Below are 14,950 nucleotides of genomic sequence, written 5' to 3'. Positions count from 1 at the left end.
TCTGCTCTAATTATAAATTTTAATACTAGACTCTTCAAAACTGGACTAAGTTATTCTGTACTAATAGCACCTTAATGACGTTAGCACCTGAGGCAGCAGTAGCCGCCTGTCCAGTTACCAGATGGTTCTATTTCAAATCTGCCTATTTAGATAAAAATTGCAAGTTGCTTCACAAGTTAAAAAAAACATTAAACAAGATAACAATGTGGGGAAATTAATAACTTTTAACATTTTATGGTGTAATTTATATCACTATGCTGTGAATAATATATAGAACTCTCATTTGAAGAAAATCATGAATCAAACCAAAATTGCTATTTATCCTAGAAAAATCGGAATTCAATCTTTTCCCAAAAATGTTCAGCCCTATTACCTCCTAAGTCGTTCCCAGGTAACAAAGCACAGTTTTGTGTCCCTTACTGTAAAATGTTACCTACTTTATTAGAATGTTGAGAATTCAGTGGTAGTACTCATATCATCAGACTTTTGTGATAAAGTGAAGGCTTGGAAACCGAATGCTTGAACACATTTTCAGGATGGAATTGTTGAATCTCACTTTATAACTTTTGACAATTCAGTTTTTTATCTGACAAAAATCTTGCTAAAGTAAAAGTTTGTGTTTTAAAGGAGACCATTTGATTTTAATGACTAGATTTAAAGCAACTAATGTACTTCTAACAGAGTTCTTGTTGTGGTTTATTTTGTCTTTAGATTAGTTTTGTGCTTTTCTTGTGCATCTGCGAGTGCGTCTCTTCTTTCTCTCTCACTGCATTTACGAACAGAAACACAAACACAGCTGTCACAGTGGCCTATTACTCAGGGCAAGTGTGAGCCTGCAGATGGTGACTGCTAAATGCTGGTGCCACAGCACATCAGAGCCTAAAAATCAGGGGCACCTGCTGGGACCACAGGTGACCACTGGCTGCTAACACACACACACACACACACACACACACACACACACACACACACACACACACACACACACACACACACACACACACACACACACACAAATGCAAGTTTCCCAAAAATATCAAACCCACATACATTCCTCTGAGAACTTTATATATAAGCATGAGTTCTGTCCACCTAGCTATTATTACTGTTTATGTATTTATTAATTAGTGAGTATATCTACTTATGCCTCCAGTTATGTCTGGGTGTATTTTACCACCCTCCCCACAATAATACTGTGAGATACTGGATGTGCCCACAAGTGCAAAGAAAAAATTGTATGAAATTGCCAAAGGCAGCTGGTGATGCTTTGCAATTAAAATGAGACAGTGTGTTTATTCTGTGAAAGTAATATTAAAAAATAATAATAAAAAGAGAGTGAAAAGCCTTCAGCAATCCTGACAATTTCACCCACCCGTGGAGTCTTATCAACTTCAGCTGTAGAAAATCTTTTTTCTCTTTTTTGAATGGGAATCCATTTCCTCAGGTTTGGAGGTTCCTCAGAGCTGTTTCCAGTTCAACACCAGCCAAACTCTAGGAATAAGCTCCCTGCCACATGTGGAGAAAGCATGAATACTGCAGATCCTGCTTAATGCTAAAATCTACTTAGTTTGTTTCTCAAGACAAAAGAAAAAATGACTGACTAAAGGAGATTGGACACAAATATAGTTTTTCTCTCAAGCTATACACTTAATTTTCCCCAAACGTACAATTGTATTTCTTTACCTTTTGCTTGCAATTCTTTTAAATTGCAGAAATGCTGTATATTTGTGTGCAGAAAAAGTAAAACCTGCAGTGTTGTTGTCATGTCAGTGTCAGGTTTGCTCAAAGTGTGGCTTACAGTCATGGACAAAATTGTTGGGAACCTTCAGTCAATGAAAGAAAAACCCACAATGGTCACAGAAAAAACTTGAATCTGACAAAAGTAGTAATAAATAAAAATTCTATGAAATTTAACCAATGAAAATCAGACTTTGTTATACAGCCATGCTTCAACGGAATTATAAACGATAATAAAAAAGATAAACTCATGAAACAGGCCTGGACAAAAATGATGGTACCCCTAGAAAAGTTTGAAAATTATGTGACCAAAGGGACATGTTAATTTAAGGTGTGTCCTCTAATTTGCATCACAGGTGTCTACAATGTTATAATCAGTCAGTGGCCCTTGATATAGAGCTCCAGGTAGTCACTGTGTTGTTTGGTGACATGGTGTGTACCACACTCAACATGGACCAGAGGAAACAAAGATAACAGTTGTCTCAGGAGATTAGAAAGACAATGATAGACAATCATGTTAAAGGTAAAGGCTATTTGACCATCTCAGAGCAGGTAGATGTTCCCGTGACTGCAGTTGCACACATTATTCATAAATTTCAGATCCATGAGACTGTAGACAACCTCCCTGGACGTGGCTGCAGGAGGAACATTGGTGACAAATCAAAGAGACAGATAATCTGAATGGTAACAAGAGAGCCCAGAAAAACTTCTAAATATATCCAAGGTAAACTTCAAACTTAAAACACATCAGTGTCAGATCGCACCATCCATCATTGTTTGAGCCACGGAGCACACCATTGTTGAAAACAAATCATAAAAAAGCCAGACTGAAAAATGCCACATTACATGTTCACCAGCCACCAAGCTTGTGGGAGAATGTCCTATGGACAGATGAGACAAAAATGGAACTTATTGCCAAGGTACATCAGTTGTATGTTCAGAGATTGAATAATGAAGCATATCAAGAAAAGAATACTGTCCCTACTGTGAAACATGGAGGAGGCCCTGTTATGTTCTGGGCTGCTTTACTGGGTCTGGCACAGGGTGTCTTGAATCTGTGCAGGGTACAAAGAAATCTCAAGACTATCAAGGGATTCTAGAGAGAAATGTGCTGGCCAGTGTCAGAAAGCTTGGTCTCAGTTGCAGGTCACGGGTCTTGCAACAGGACAATGACCCAAACGACAGCCAACACCACCCAAGAATGGCTATGAAGAACACATTAGACTTTTCTAAAGTGGCCTTCTATGAGCCCTGACCTCAATCTTACGGATCATCTTTGGAAGGAGCTGAAACATGCCGTCTGGAAAAGGCACCCTTCAAACCTGACATACCTGGATCAGTTTGCTCATGAGGAGTGAGCCAAAATACCTGCTGATCAGTGCAGAAGTCTCATTGACAATTACAGGAAGCGTTTGATTGCAAAGATTGCTTTAAAACATTGTGCAACGAAATATGAAGTTCAGGGTACCGTGATTTTTGTCCAGGCCTGTTTCATGAGTTTATTCTTTTAAATAATTAAAACGTGGTTGGGATGCAAAGTCTGACTTCCATTGGTTAACTTAAATTGAATTTTAATTTAAAAAAACTTTTGTCAGATTCAAGTTATTTCTGTGAACATAGTGGGATTTATTTTTTTTCATTGAACAAGGGGGGCCAATACTTTTGACCTGGTCTGTATTTACCATTTGTGACCCTAGGAGTATTTTATTTGGCCTCCAATTGCAATTAAACAATCAGTTATTTTCCTGCCAGCACAAGCCATACTGATATAAGGCAAAACAAAAACAAGCTGACTTAATTCAATACATCACATTTGATTTCTTCCTTGTTTACTTTCATAGTAAATTGATGACATAGCCTCATCAACTTTTACTAAGGATCACAAACTACTGAAGAAAGGGTGATAAAGGTTATTTTTATTTTTTGCTTTTAATCAGTAGATTTTTATTTTCTGTCCTGACTAAATGCAACAACCAGGGGCAGACTGGCAACCTGTGAGTTCTGGAGAAGCAGACTCACCCTAACCCTAAACAAGATCCAGTCCTCCAGTGACTATGCATTTAAAGTGGCTTGGCTTATCGTGACTCTGTGGTAGCGTTGCTGTGACTAGCGTTTAAACATTGCTGACGTTGAAACGGGTTGGAACATGTAGATGTAGCAGGAGTGACATGCTACATTTCTAATTTACATAGAAAGCAGCTCACACACTGCTTTGACTTTTTGGTATACTACATTTGACCACCCAAGCTGTCTTTATTCACCAAAAACAAGGAACATGTTACTTTACATTTTATTACCTCTACACTTAATGTAGAAACATTATGCACCTGTTGAGAAACTCTACATGATTCTACATATTGTCTGTACATTGGCAAAAGGGGAATAAATGTTGCTGACTCACTCCAAATATGACAGAACAAAATAATGATTTATTCATTCAACTACAGGTGCAGTCACATAATCCAGTTTTCAGATGTTTGAGTTTAATTACTGTTTCCTGTTATTCTCGGTTGGACTATTAATCACAGTTGCAGCCTCATTCTGGAATCAGCAAAATAATTAAAAAAAAACTTTTTTACCCTTTTCATTCCTTTTCTTTCCTCCAAAATATCTCTTTTGTTACCATTTTGATGGGAAGTGAAGACAAGGTAATGTGTTAGTGTTAGTAGATGGCTGTTCGAACAACCTCAGTCTGGAGGAACAGACAGAACTGACACACCAACGGCTAGTTCTGTTCTACAGTAGATTTCTGCTGTCTAAAAATGGCTCCATAGCAGCTTAAACACAATTTTAGAAACCTTTTGTGATCAATTTCACATTCCATGGACATTTGGGTAGAAATATCATGAAATATCTGTGGAAATTGCTTCGGCTCCGACTAAGACTGCAAAAATGTAAGATATTGCCTGTTCATAAGCCCCCCCCCCCCCCCCCCAGAACACCATAGATGCTAAAAATATGATCAGGTATTCTAAAATGTTTACCACTTAATTGGGCTAGGTAAATGCATTAGCTCCAAGCAGTGAGTAAAAATTAAAATACAGGAAATCGTACCACTTGCTGTTTTGATGTAGCAGTCTGCAGTAGCCACTCGATGTCAAGAGAGCCAGATGATGGGAACTGGTGGTAGCATGGTAAGGTGGCATTGTCCCCAAGTACCTTCTTTATCTCCGTCTGGGCACCCACTGACAGCAGGCTGAACAGCACTAAAGAAGAGAAGAGATGGAGAGATGAAATAGCAAGTAGAGGCAAAGAGACACTGTGCAGTTTTTACCATTAATTTCTGGAAATATCCATCAACATGTTATGGAAAATACATGAAAAGATGCCCAGTTGTTGAAAAATATTGGCAACTTCATACCAAATATTCATAAAAATCAGGTCTAAAATACATGGGAGCGGGTCTAAGTCTCTGGGCAATGCCAAATTAGATGCCATGTTTGCTTCTACGGTAGCCTATAAAGACAAAATGCATTTACTGATTTGTATCAAACGGTTACAAAACTTTGTCATTCTTAAATGTTGTTATTTTACACATTTACCTCTTCACTTGTTGCCAGTGATGAAAGGAGGTCTGATGTGCTCGTTATTTAGCTAAAATTTGCACTCCCCAGGCCTTTTTGACCCTAATGAGCATCCATTAGTAAGATCTTACTCCAACACAAAAATACTGCTTGCTTGCAATGATTTTGGTATCTACTGCCCTCTATCGCCAAGAACGATACACACGGTCACTTTAACCATGAAAGAAGAAAAGAGGCAAACTTTCAGGGTGGGAAGAAAAATAAACAAGAATAAATAAAGCAAATGCTGCACACAAGAAATGACCTACAAACAAAATGAGACAGACGTCGAGACACGGTGTGTCACACAGTGACACTGAAGAGAGACATCAACGATTTAGAGTTTGGCATACGAAGCCAAACATTAAGACAATGTTTTTGTTTAGGTCTCATAAATTGCAGCAGTTTTGTGTAGCTGTGTAGCTATTAACACTAAATGTCAAGCTGGAAACTCTTCTGAGACTGACCCACACATCTGCCCAACCATTGCAAATCTGGCATGGAAGAAAAACCCACCTATCAAAACTCCCCAGATATTCTATGACGCAAGCTTGTGCTGCAGTAAAATTAGTGTTCATTTTTAGAGAATGCACAAGAGAGTGACTCCGAGCACTGGCCAGACTGGCACGGCCTGTGGGAGAGCAGAAATTTATCGGAGGACGCTGGATGGCCCTGCAGGCGTGAGGGGAATGAGCCAAAAGTGTCCCTGGGGTTTGCTTCAGTGTGTATGGATTGTGAAAGTCTGCGATGGCTTGTGTCTACAAAGGGTGGCGGTGGTCTATAGTAGGGCTGCAACAACGAATCGATAAATTCGATGAAAATCGATTACTAAAAGCGTTGGCAACGAATTGCGTCATCGATTCGTTGTGTTGCACAACTCTTCCAAAAGCGCCCCCCCCTTCCCGCCCGCCGTTGCGCGCAGACAGATCAGCGCGAGGGAGAGCCGGCAGTTGTTTGGAAGAGGAACATGGCAGAAGCAGCGAGAGTCAAAAAAGTAAAAGCTTTTTAAGTTTGGGAGCATTTTCAGTTAAATCAGGCGAAGACATGCGTTACCTGCAACGTTTAGGTCAGACTTAGCATGGCACAGGATGATGCAGCGTCTTAAACGAAAGCATGTCGGGATCATCAGTGAGGAAGGAGAGAACTCTGTGTCCGGGTAAGCTAAAAACTTTTCAAAAGTGATTCATCCAAGTCCCGGATTATTACACAGGCTAGACATGCCCTAAGCTCGTAAAAACAAGAGTCTAAAGTCGTGAGCGCGACGCTTATTAGATGAGCGGGGGGACTTGCGCTGCTGCGAACCGGTTCCAAGGCCGGATTAACTGGGCAATTGCCCAGGGCCCACGAACTCTAAAGGGCCCAGGGCAAGAGCAAAATACTGTATCTATAATTTCCCGCTTTATGAGGACTATGGTGACCGTACGTTCCGTTTTCCCCGGACGTGTCCACTTTTCACTCTCTGTCCGGCGCGTCCGGACTGCGGGTTCTTGTACTGACGAAAATGTCCGGCTTTTCATCCAGGAGCAGGGATCGAATTATGGGGGAGCTGGATATCCTACACATCCAGGGAGCCGGAAAAAAGTTTTCTATATTATATCATTTTTGGACTCTTTTGAGCAGAGAGCGGCACAGCGCTGTTGTTACGCAGCGATCCAGGCAGCTGCGTCCAGCGCACGGTCCATTCTCAAAGTGGCGCAACCAAAAAACTATAATTAGCACACGATCGTTCATGTCTGCACATGTTCTCTATTTTCTGTCTTATTTGTGCCTGAAGCGCTCTGCTACTGCGGAGCTCATCACCTGTGCTGCGGTGATGTCACCTCACGCAGCATCGAAAACGCGCTCTGCGCTTTGCGGTCAGGAGATCCCTTTGATCTGCTCAAAAGTAACTGATGAGGTGAAAAAGTAAGAACCCAGGCAACAGATTTTCTGGAGAAATAAGAAGAGATGCAGGAAGATGAGAGACAGACAAGACAGGAAAATAGTTCAATAAAAACAACAAAACAAAGTGTTGAAAAGTAAAATGTAGCTAGATTTATCTCCACTACACGTTTTTACCTGTATAAAACAATAAGTTACACACATGTCATATTTATACATCTGATACAATTCAGGTCACCTTCAACACTCAGTCACACACCCAGGGCCGTTTCAAGACATTTTGGGGGCCAAGGCAAAATGCCCCCCATAACTGGGCTCCCCAGAAGCCTCTGTGTAATTCATACCCTCTCCAGTAGTGTTAGTTATACAGTATTTGTAAAAGCCCCTCAGACATCGCTGACATGTTCTAATGTTATAAGATGAAAAACTAAATTATCAGACATGCTGTCTCATCTGCTGCTTTTCTAAACTTGCAGAAAGTAACAAAACAATTTGAAAGCCACTATTTGTGGATTCTCTGAAAGTTTCCATGGAGTGTGTGACAACTTATTTTTTCAGTCATTTTTGGAAATAGTGATCAATCTAGATTAATTCACAGCCAATGTTTAATTACATTTAAAAAATAGTTGTTTGACATCCCCAGTTATAATAAATGTCTACAGATGAGATCAAACAAAACAGATGAGAATTGCCCTTAAGCTGTTTAATTGGACCAAGCATTTTAGGTCACAGATAGATGTAGCTTAGGGTCTCTGTCTATACACCTTATAAGACAATTAAGGTGATGGCATGTTGTTTTTCTGCTATTGAACTGTTTTCTAATAATGTTGTGTTAAATAAAGTGAAGGAAGGAGAGAAATAACGTTTCCCTAGCAGTTTTTAAAAATTTCCCCATGTAATCCGATTAATCGATTAATCGTGTCGAGACCCCATCCGATTCATCGATTATCCAAATAATCGTTTGTTGCAGCCCTAGTCTATAGTGAGACTTTCACTGGTGCAAAGTCTCTCCAGTGATGTTTTTGTCTCAAATAAATACTTTTAACATTTCCAAAGGAGCCAATAGCTTAAGAAGTACTTCAAATAAAAGTTATTCAGCTTGTCAGGCGTTGATCTTAAAGAGACAATGTGTAGTTTTTAATGTTAATCTCTGGAAATATCCATCAAACTGTTGTTGAAAATGATTTAAACAATGTCTAGTTGTTTAAAAAAAAACATTGGGCGGCTTCATACAATATAACCATAAAAATCGGATCTTAAGTACATAGGGCATGGAACTTGCATCTTTGGGGAATGCCATTTTAGACGCCATGTTTTGTTCTGGCTGGCTCGGGGTCCTGCGCCTGTCGGTGACAAATGTCATAACAAAATTGCTAAACTCTTTCCAAAACGTATGTGAAAGAACAGCATCAAAAAAGAGATGCAACATATTTTGGTCCAGCGGTATTGCCGTAGTGTGATGACATCTTGGCAGGCACAGGACCCCGAGCAGTTACGGAAAATGCAGCACCGGAAAACTACAATCGGCACTGCATTATTTTGTTGGAATTAACTGAAAAGGCCATTAAAGTCGGAGGAGTCACACCGAGGTTTGATTGCTTTCTGCTCCATGTATAACATTTACTGTAATTTTTACCAGCAACAGCGACAGCGATATGGTGTAAAACTACTGTGAATGTATATATGTACTGCCTCCTATTGCCTGGAAACTACACACTGCCATTGTAAGTGAAATGTCGCTTTTCCTTGTTGATATGACTTTTCTCCTGTAAGCTAGATGGGCTGTAGACATTGAGTAGACACTGAGTGTGAGAGACACACATCATAACAAAGGTTCTGTACATCAACAATGTCAGTCGTGTCAGTCAGCCTGGAGATACTGACTGACAAAATGCTTTTGTGTGCAGAAGACGTAATCACGCGCTGTCAGATCTTGCATGGGAGACCAGGACTCACTGGGCCCTGTCCACTTGTTTACTGGTCCAATCTCACAGGAGGTAACACCGTGCCCCATATGTGATCTTTGGGCCAATGAAAATGTCAGCTCTGCACTGTGAAACCAATGAGTCAGTGCTGATGAAGGACACAGTGGGAAAGAGCTGCCTGAAAGAAAACCTGTTCTTCCCTTCAAACATATCATCTGATTTCAGCAGTTTCTCAAGTTTTGTTGAAATGCTGTCACTTCTTTGTGAATCGTCAGCTTTAAACCTGAGCTTGTGCTTCTTGCTGCCACTCTGTTTTAAAGTCTAAGCCAGTATTTTAGTTTGAGTTGAGTGTCAGAAACCAGTCTCAAACACCTCTCAGTTTTCAACATGTCGCCAAAACAGATTACTGAAAATGTGCACGTTAATTATCACATCTCCAACAAGTACGTCACCTCCAGCCACACCCCAGTGAGAATCTGGCTTAAGAGTTTATGCACAGTCCACAGAGCAGTAGCTCATTGCTGTTGGCTGAGTGCCCCTGTGTCCATCTCATAACCCTGGAATGACAGCACAAATTGCCGAGGATCTCCTTTTTGCTGGTCCACCTTTTCTCAAACTATTACCATGCAGAAAAAAAAGCTAAGGGCCACCCCTCTCTAGTGAGGATGCACCCTGAAGGTATTCCCGTTTATGACTTTTTAATGCTGCATTTGCAGGTTCATTCATCTTCTGGGCTCCCCGCCGATATTGGCTTGGATGTCAGAAAAGAGAGAGAGAGAGGGCATTGCAGTATAAAGAGTACTTAAGAGGAAGAATAGTCACACCATGTATGCACACACAGCTGGTTGGATCTAATGGTGTGAGCTAACGGTTGATGGTGGTACAGACCTCTGTGGGAAGTTCAGACCTTTAGTTTCCCATCAGCTCCTGAGGAAAATCTTTTGTAATCAGTTTCCTCAATAGTAATTAGCAACTCAAGACTAAACCTGCAACCATGTAGATATTTCTGCTTCTTTTCTCACATCCTACCCTTAATCCTCAGTGAGTGGTTGATTCAGCATTCACTTGAGTTTAGATGAACAATGCAGGTCAAATTAAAAAAAAACACAATCTGATTTTAGGCAAACATGCAAAGATTGACTTGGGTCACCTCTATAACTTTGGCATGTTTGGCTTCTAGACGGTGCCTCCTCAAAAAACATAAAAGTCTGCTTTTATTCAAAATAGTCTGCAGACAGGTCAGATAGGGGGTAGACACTCGGTGCTTATTTAGGGTCTAGCAGAGAGGATTTTGTGTCACAGTGCTCCCAAAACAAACTGGTATCGGTGCTAGTTTTGGCCTCTTTCACCATTTGCACAGCTGGGCTGGTTGGAATGCAAGAGTCCATAATTTGGGTAAACATCAACTATGTGACACAACAGAATCACCTCTGTGGCAGATTTGCACACTCGCTATGAAAATGCATTTTGGATTTATGACTTTGGCTTTCAATTTACAACAGAATGGCTGAGAGGCAATGGGAAATTGTGAACTAGATTTGCATCAACCAGCCATAGTTGTATGCATGTATGGGTGCATATTCACGAGATTTCACACAAACTTGAGAAAGGCTCTCAAAATGAATGCGGCCATCTTGAAGGGGAGATAAATGTGGAGAGGGCTTGTGATATGGTATTGGTGCCACATTGGGCTAAATCCTCTACCCCACTTTCTCTTCCATTGTGTCTTCTTTTCTCAGCTTCCCCTTGGCTGAGCCTGATGCTTTGTGGCTAGTTTCAATCTTTACCCTCAGAAAGAAAGGAAAGAAGCGTATCATAATTAACAAAAGTGGGAGCTAACATCAGAGGTTTAGAAAGAGGGAGCGCGTGAGGGAGAAAGATAGACACGTTTGACAAAGACAGAGAGAGAGAAGCTGGGGAGAAATATGGAGAAACCAATTTCTATGAAAAGGCCCTAGGGGGAGATGTGCTCCAGTAAATCCGCCTTACTGAGCCCTGCAATCTCATTATAGTGTAACCAGTGAGACGGACAGACAGACAAACAAGACAGGCCTGGATCTTTCACACTGCCCCAAAGTCAAGCCCCATATACCCTCAGTCAGCACATCAGCCTGGCTCGGGCCTTTGCCATGTCCAAAGCTCATGACCTCTGGTACTGAAAAACAGCTGATCAGAAAGAGAGTGAAAGGGCAGAGAAAAATGGGTAGAAGGAGGGGTAGAGGAATGGTGCATTGCCTTATTTTGAGTATTTATACCAGGCTAAGGCCCTGGTGTGGATGAAGGAGTATAGCTTCACAAAGGTGGTTTTGGACACAGGACAACAAATGCACAAAGCGATCAGAGGTACCCTATCTCACAGCTTCCTGTTGGTGAATTCTTGCTTTCTTTTCTGCACAAAAAACGCGTCTGCATATCTGTGAGGACACATGGCTGCTGCTATGTATGATGCACGCATTATGGGATGCTTTATCACAAAGAGCCATCAGCCACCACCAAGCCGACACAATCTGCTGATATTATACCTTCACACACACACATGCCATATGTCGTGGGTCGTGGATTGTGTTAGATATGCACGCTTTAGTCACATTTGAGTGACATGTTGCAACAGACAAAACAATTATCTCCAATCCTGCCAATCAGTGCCAGAACTGTTTATCTCTCCTGATTACATGCTTTTCAGGGAATGGATCTTAATACAGACACAAGACAGAAAGGGAGGTTTGCACTCGCTGCATGCAGCGAGTAAAAAATTCACATGGCAAATGCAAATACAGTCCATCCATCCTTACTGCTGACACAGAGCTAGTGTTTTTAGCTGACTTGGGGACATGCTGACAGGAGCGCGGGGCATGAGGCTGCAGGGAAATAACACACAGCTCAGCGTGTAGCTTTATGGGCTTTGTTGTACCCCATCCATAATGCTATTGTGAGACATGGACTGTATTCAATTGCAAAACATACACCCAACTGTACTACAGCATAATGCCATACATATTTCTCTTTTTCATTCATGTTCAGCAAGTGTTCAGTGGTTTTGTAGCCATTCCTCTCTAAAAAAACTATCTGCACGACCAACGTTTTTAAATGCTGCAATGAGACGTATGCTCAGCATGAGGCCAACTATTGTGCTTTAGTCGTTTAAATGCCCAACGCTCATTAAACTATAGCTGCTGTAGGAAAATCAGTGAAGCTCTTTGTATTTAGACTGGTACTCTGAAGAAATTAAATCCTTTAATCCTTCTTGCCTCACAGCTGGTACCCAATGCTACCTTTAGCTGATGTGGAGCTTTTGTCAGTAACACTTTTCTGTGAGGAACATAAAGATGTTAACAGGAGAAGCATAAAGCCAAAACTCAGCCTTAAATCATGTTCTGAATAATTCCCTTGTATAACAAAAAAACATATATTCTGCTCCGATCTTTCTGAAGGTTTGAAGGAATATTGCAAGAAAAGTACCACTAAATCAGACGTTTTACTGTATCATCATACATCGGTAGACTTGAGAAATGACAATATTTGCTTCTGAGGTCAAACACAATATAAATAATGGGAATTCCGATTATTTTGGAGAACAGTCAGAGTTTAAGGCCTGACCCTGCCCCTTCATTAGATATAAAACTCAGGTTTTTTTACTCTTTTTGATTGGCCATGCCTTAAGAAAAATCGGCCACAATTTCAAGTCGATCACGCATAATTGAAGGAGTAGTTTGATCAAATCCGGACGCTACAAACAGCCATTTTGATCAAACATGGCCAACTTCCTGTTTAGTTTACTATGTGGGTGCAAAAGGCTTTTTGTGCAGATTGGTGAGTGCTTCAAGTGTGCAAGATGTCATAACTCGACTATAAAATAAGGTCAATGGGGACTTATTTTTGACTTTCTAGGGGGCGCCGTAGAGCCATTTTTATTGAGATTTCTTTGAGACCTTTAAAACACAAAATTTACACCACGTCTGACACTTTGCAGTGCTTCACTGCTCAGGTTTAGTGAAAGGTTTGTGTTACGAAAGAGCAGCTGTGTGTGTGTGTGTGTGTGTGTGTGTGTGTGTGTGTGTGTGTGTGTGTGTGTGTGTGTGTGTGTGTGTGTGTGTGTGAGAGAGAGAGAGAGAGAGAGAGAGAGAGAGAGAGAGAGAGAGAGAGAGAGAGAGAGAGAGAGAGAGAGAGAAAGAGAAAAAAAGACAGAGAGGGAATTAGTACAGTTCTGTTGTCCATCCATGTCCACTGTATTCGTCACCTTAAATGTTTGGGTGTATGCACACAGACTATTTAATCTGGGTGAGACAAAGATGAAAAGCTTTGTATAAAAATCTCCTAGTTTCAATCTGGTGAGTTATATTGCTCTACTCTAGGGCTGACACCAAGAGGGTCTGAAAGAGTAAGAGATTTGCATTTAAGCAGTAACAACTTCAGTGTAACTTATAATGTAAATGCATTCAATCTGGACCTAACTGATGTAATCAGGGAGCTCTACGTGTGCACATCTACTACTGGTATAACTCTTTAGCATGATCACTAAAACAATTTATTCAGTTCAAGACAGAAACGAAAAGTCACACAAGCAAAGGTTTCTCTTTTCATAATCATCTCTGATGGGTAGTTTCAAAGAGCTCTGGTTTGAGCAGGAATGCCTGGGTTTGAGACACAGAGAAAAGGACAAGTTTTCTTTTCACAACGACCCTTTGAACCTGGAGGAGAAGCGAAAGGGAGAAGAGAAGAAGGACCAATGGGAAAAGAAAAAGGAGATGAAATCCAGAAGACGACTGAATAATGTAAGGCCCTGTGGTAAATGTTCACCTTGTGCTGCTTTGATTGCCTTCATTAGCATCCTTTTCATGGCCTTATCACTGCTGTCGTGTTGAGCGATAGCAATATCATTCCACTGACACATCCCAAAAATAGATCCTAAATTAATTTGGCAACAAGCACATTAATTACCCCGATGCATTCTATATTTTTCTGTTCAAAATAAGAAAGCCGGAAGAAGTTAAGGGAGCGAGAGAAAAAGCTTATTAAGCCATTCCCCAGGAGAATGACAAAGGCAGTAGAACCTGTTTACATGGCTATTCACATCTTAGCAATGCTGTATCTGGTGGCATCACCCACACTCATGAGTGCAGCTGTCCAATACACTCCGGATGCTGCATAAATCTTCTAGTTTTAGCCTGAAACTGTCCACAAGTCACACATTTCTAATCAACAGCCTTCGTGCAAATTAAAATCTCTAATGTGACATTTGAACCATCCTGCACAGCACATGTGCCCTCTTTGCCTCAGATAAACTTTGCCCCAGACTTTCTACACGGTTATGAGAGCAAGATTTGTGATTTCCAGACTGTTCTTTAAAAACATGTGTAACCCATTTGCAGGGTCATTTTCTGCTTCCAAAAACAACACTCCCTCAAAGCGACCCAAGTCCAAAAGTCAAATGACATGTTCCGCGCCATGAAACATGCTTCAGTTAAATGGGGCTTGGACGGTGACCATGCTACGCAACAACAAATTGTCACAAATTCTGGCCAAGCCCAAACAAATCCGTGTGTGTGGATCACTGATTTGTTCCGCCTCAGCATCTCCAAACCCAAGACCACTGAGGAGAAGGCAACAACGAGGAGAGCGAGTCAACATCTCGCTGAGACTTATCACCAAGGTGACTGCAAGTGTGTGTATGTGCGTGCACGTGTGCATGCCTGCGTGGAAAGGGCAAATCTTCCCTGCAGCATACACACATGCACATGCACGCACACACGCACACAGCCTTGACTAAATCTGCTGTGAGAACACGTATTTTCAATAATGACAGGAGAGTGTGTCCTATTATATGTAAAGACATTTGTGAAAATT

At 41.0% G+C, this 14,950-nt stretch overlaps 1 protein-coding gene across 1 annotated transcript in view; it reads right to left on the bottom strand.

The window, feature by feature from the left end:
- Window positions 1-14,950, bottom strand: part of clmpb (CXADR like membrane protein b) — a 97,459-nt gene that overhangs the window by 18,529 nt on the left and 63,980 nt on the right. Inside the window, exon 2 of the mRNA XM_015951999.3 lies at window positions 4,792-4,943. Within this exon, the coding sequence (XP_015807485.1) occupies window positions 4,792-4,943 (152 nt within the window). The remainder of the gene's footprint in view (window positions 1-4,791; window positions 4,944-14,950) is intronic.

The sequence above is a fragment of the Nothobranchius furzeri genome, chromosome 13 (genome assembly GCF_043380555.1).
Source record: "Nothobranchius furzeri strain GRZ-AD chromosome 13, NfurGRZ-RIMD1, whole genome shotgun sequence".
NCBI classification, from domain to species: Eukaryota; Metazoa; Chordata; class Actinopteri; order Cyprinodontiformes; family Nothobranchiidae; genus Nothobranchius; species Nothobranchius furzeri.
Note: the sequence above shows the minus strand (reverse complement) of the source record. Positions and strands in the feature narration are given on the sequence as shown.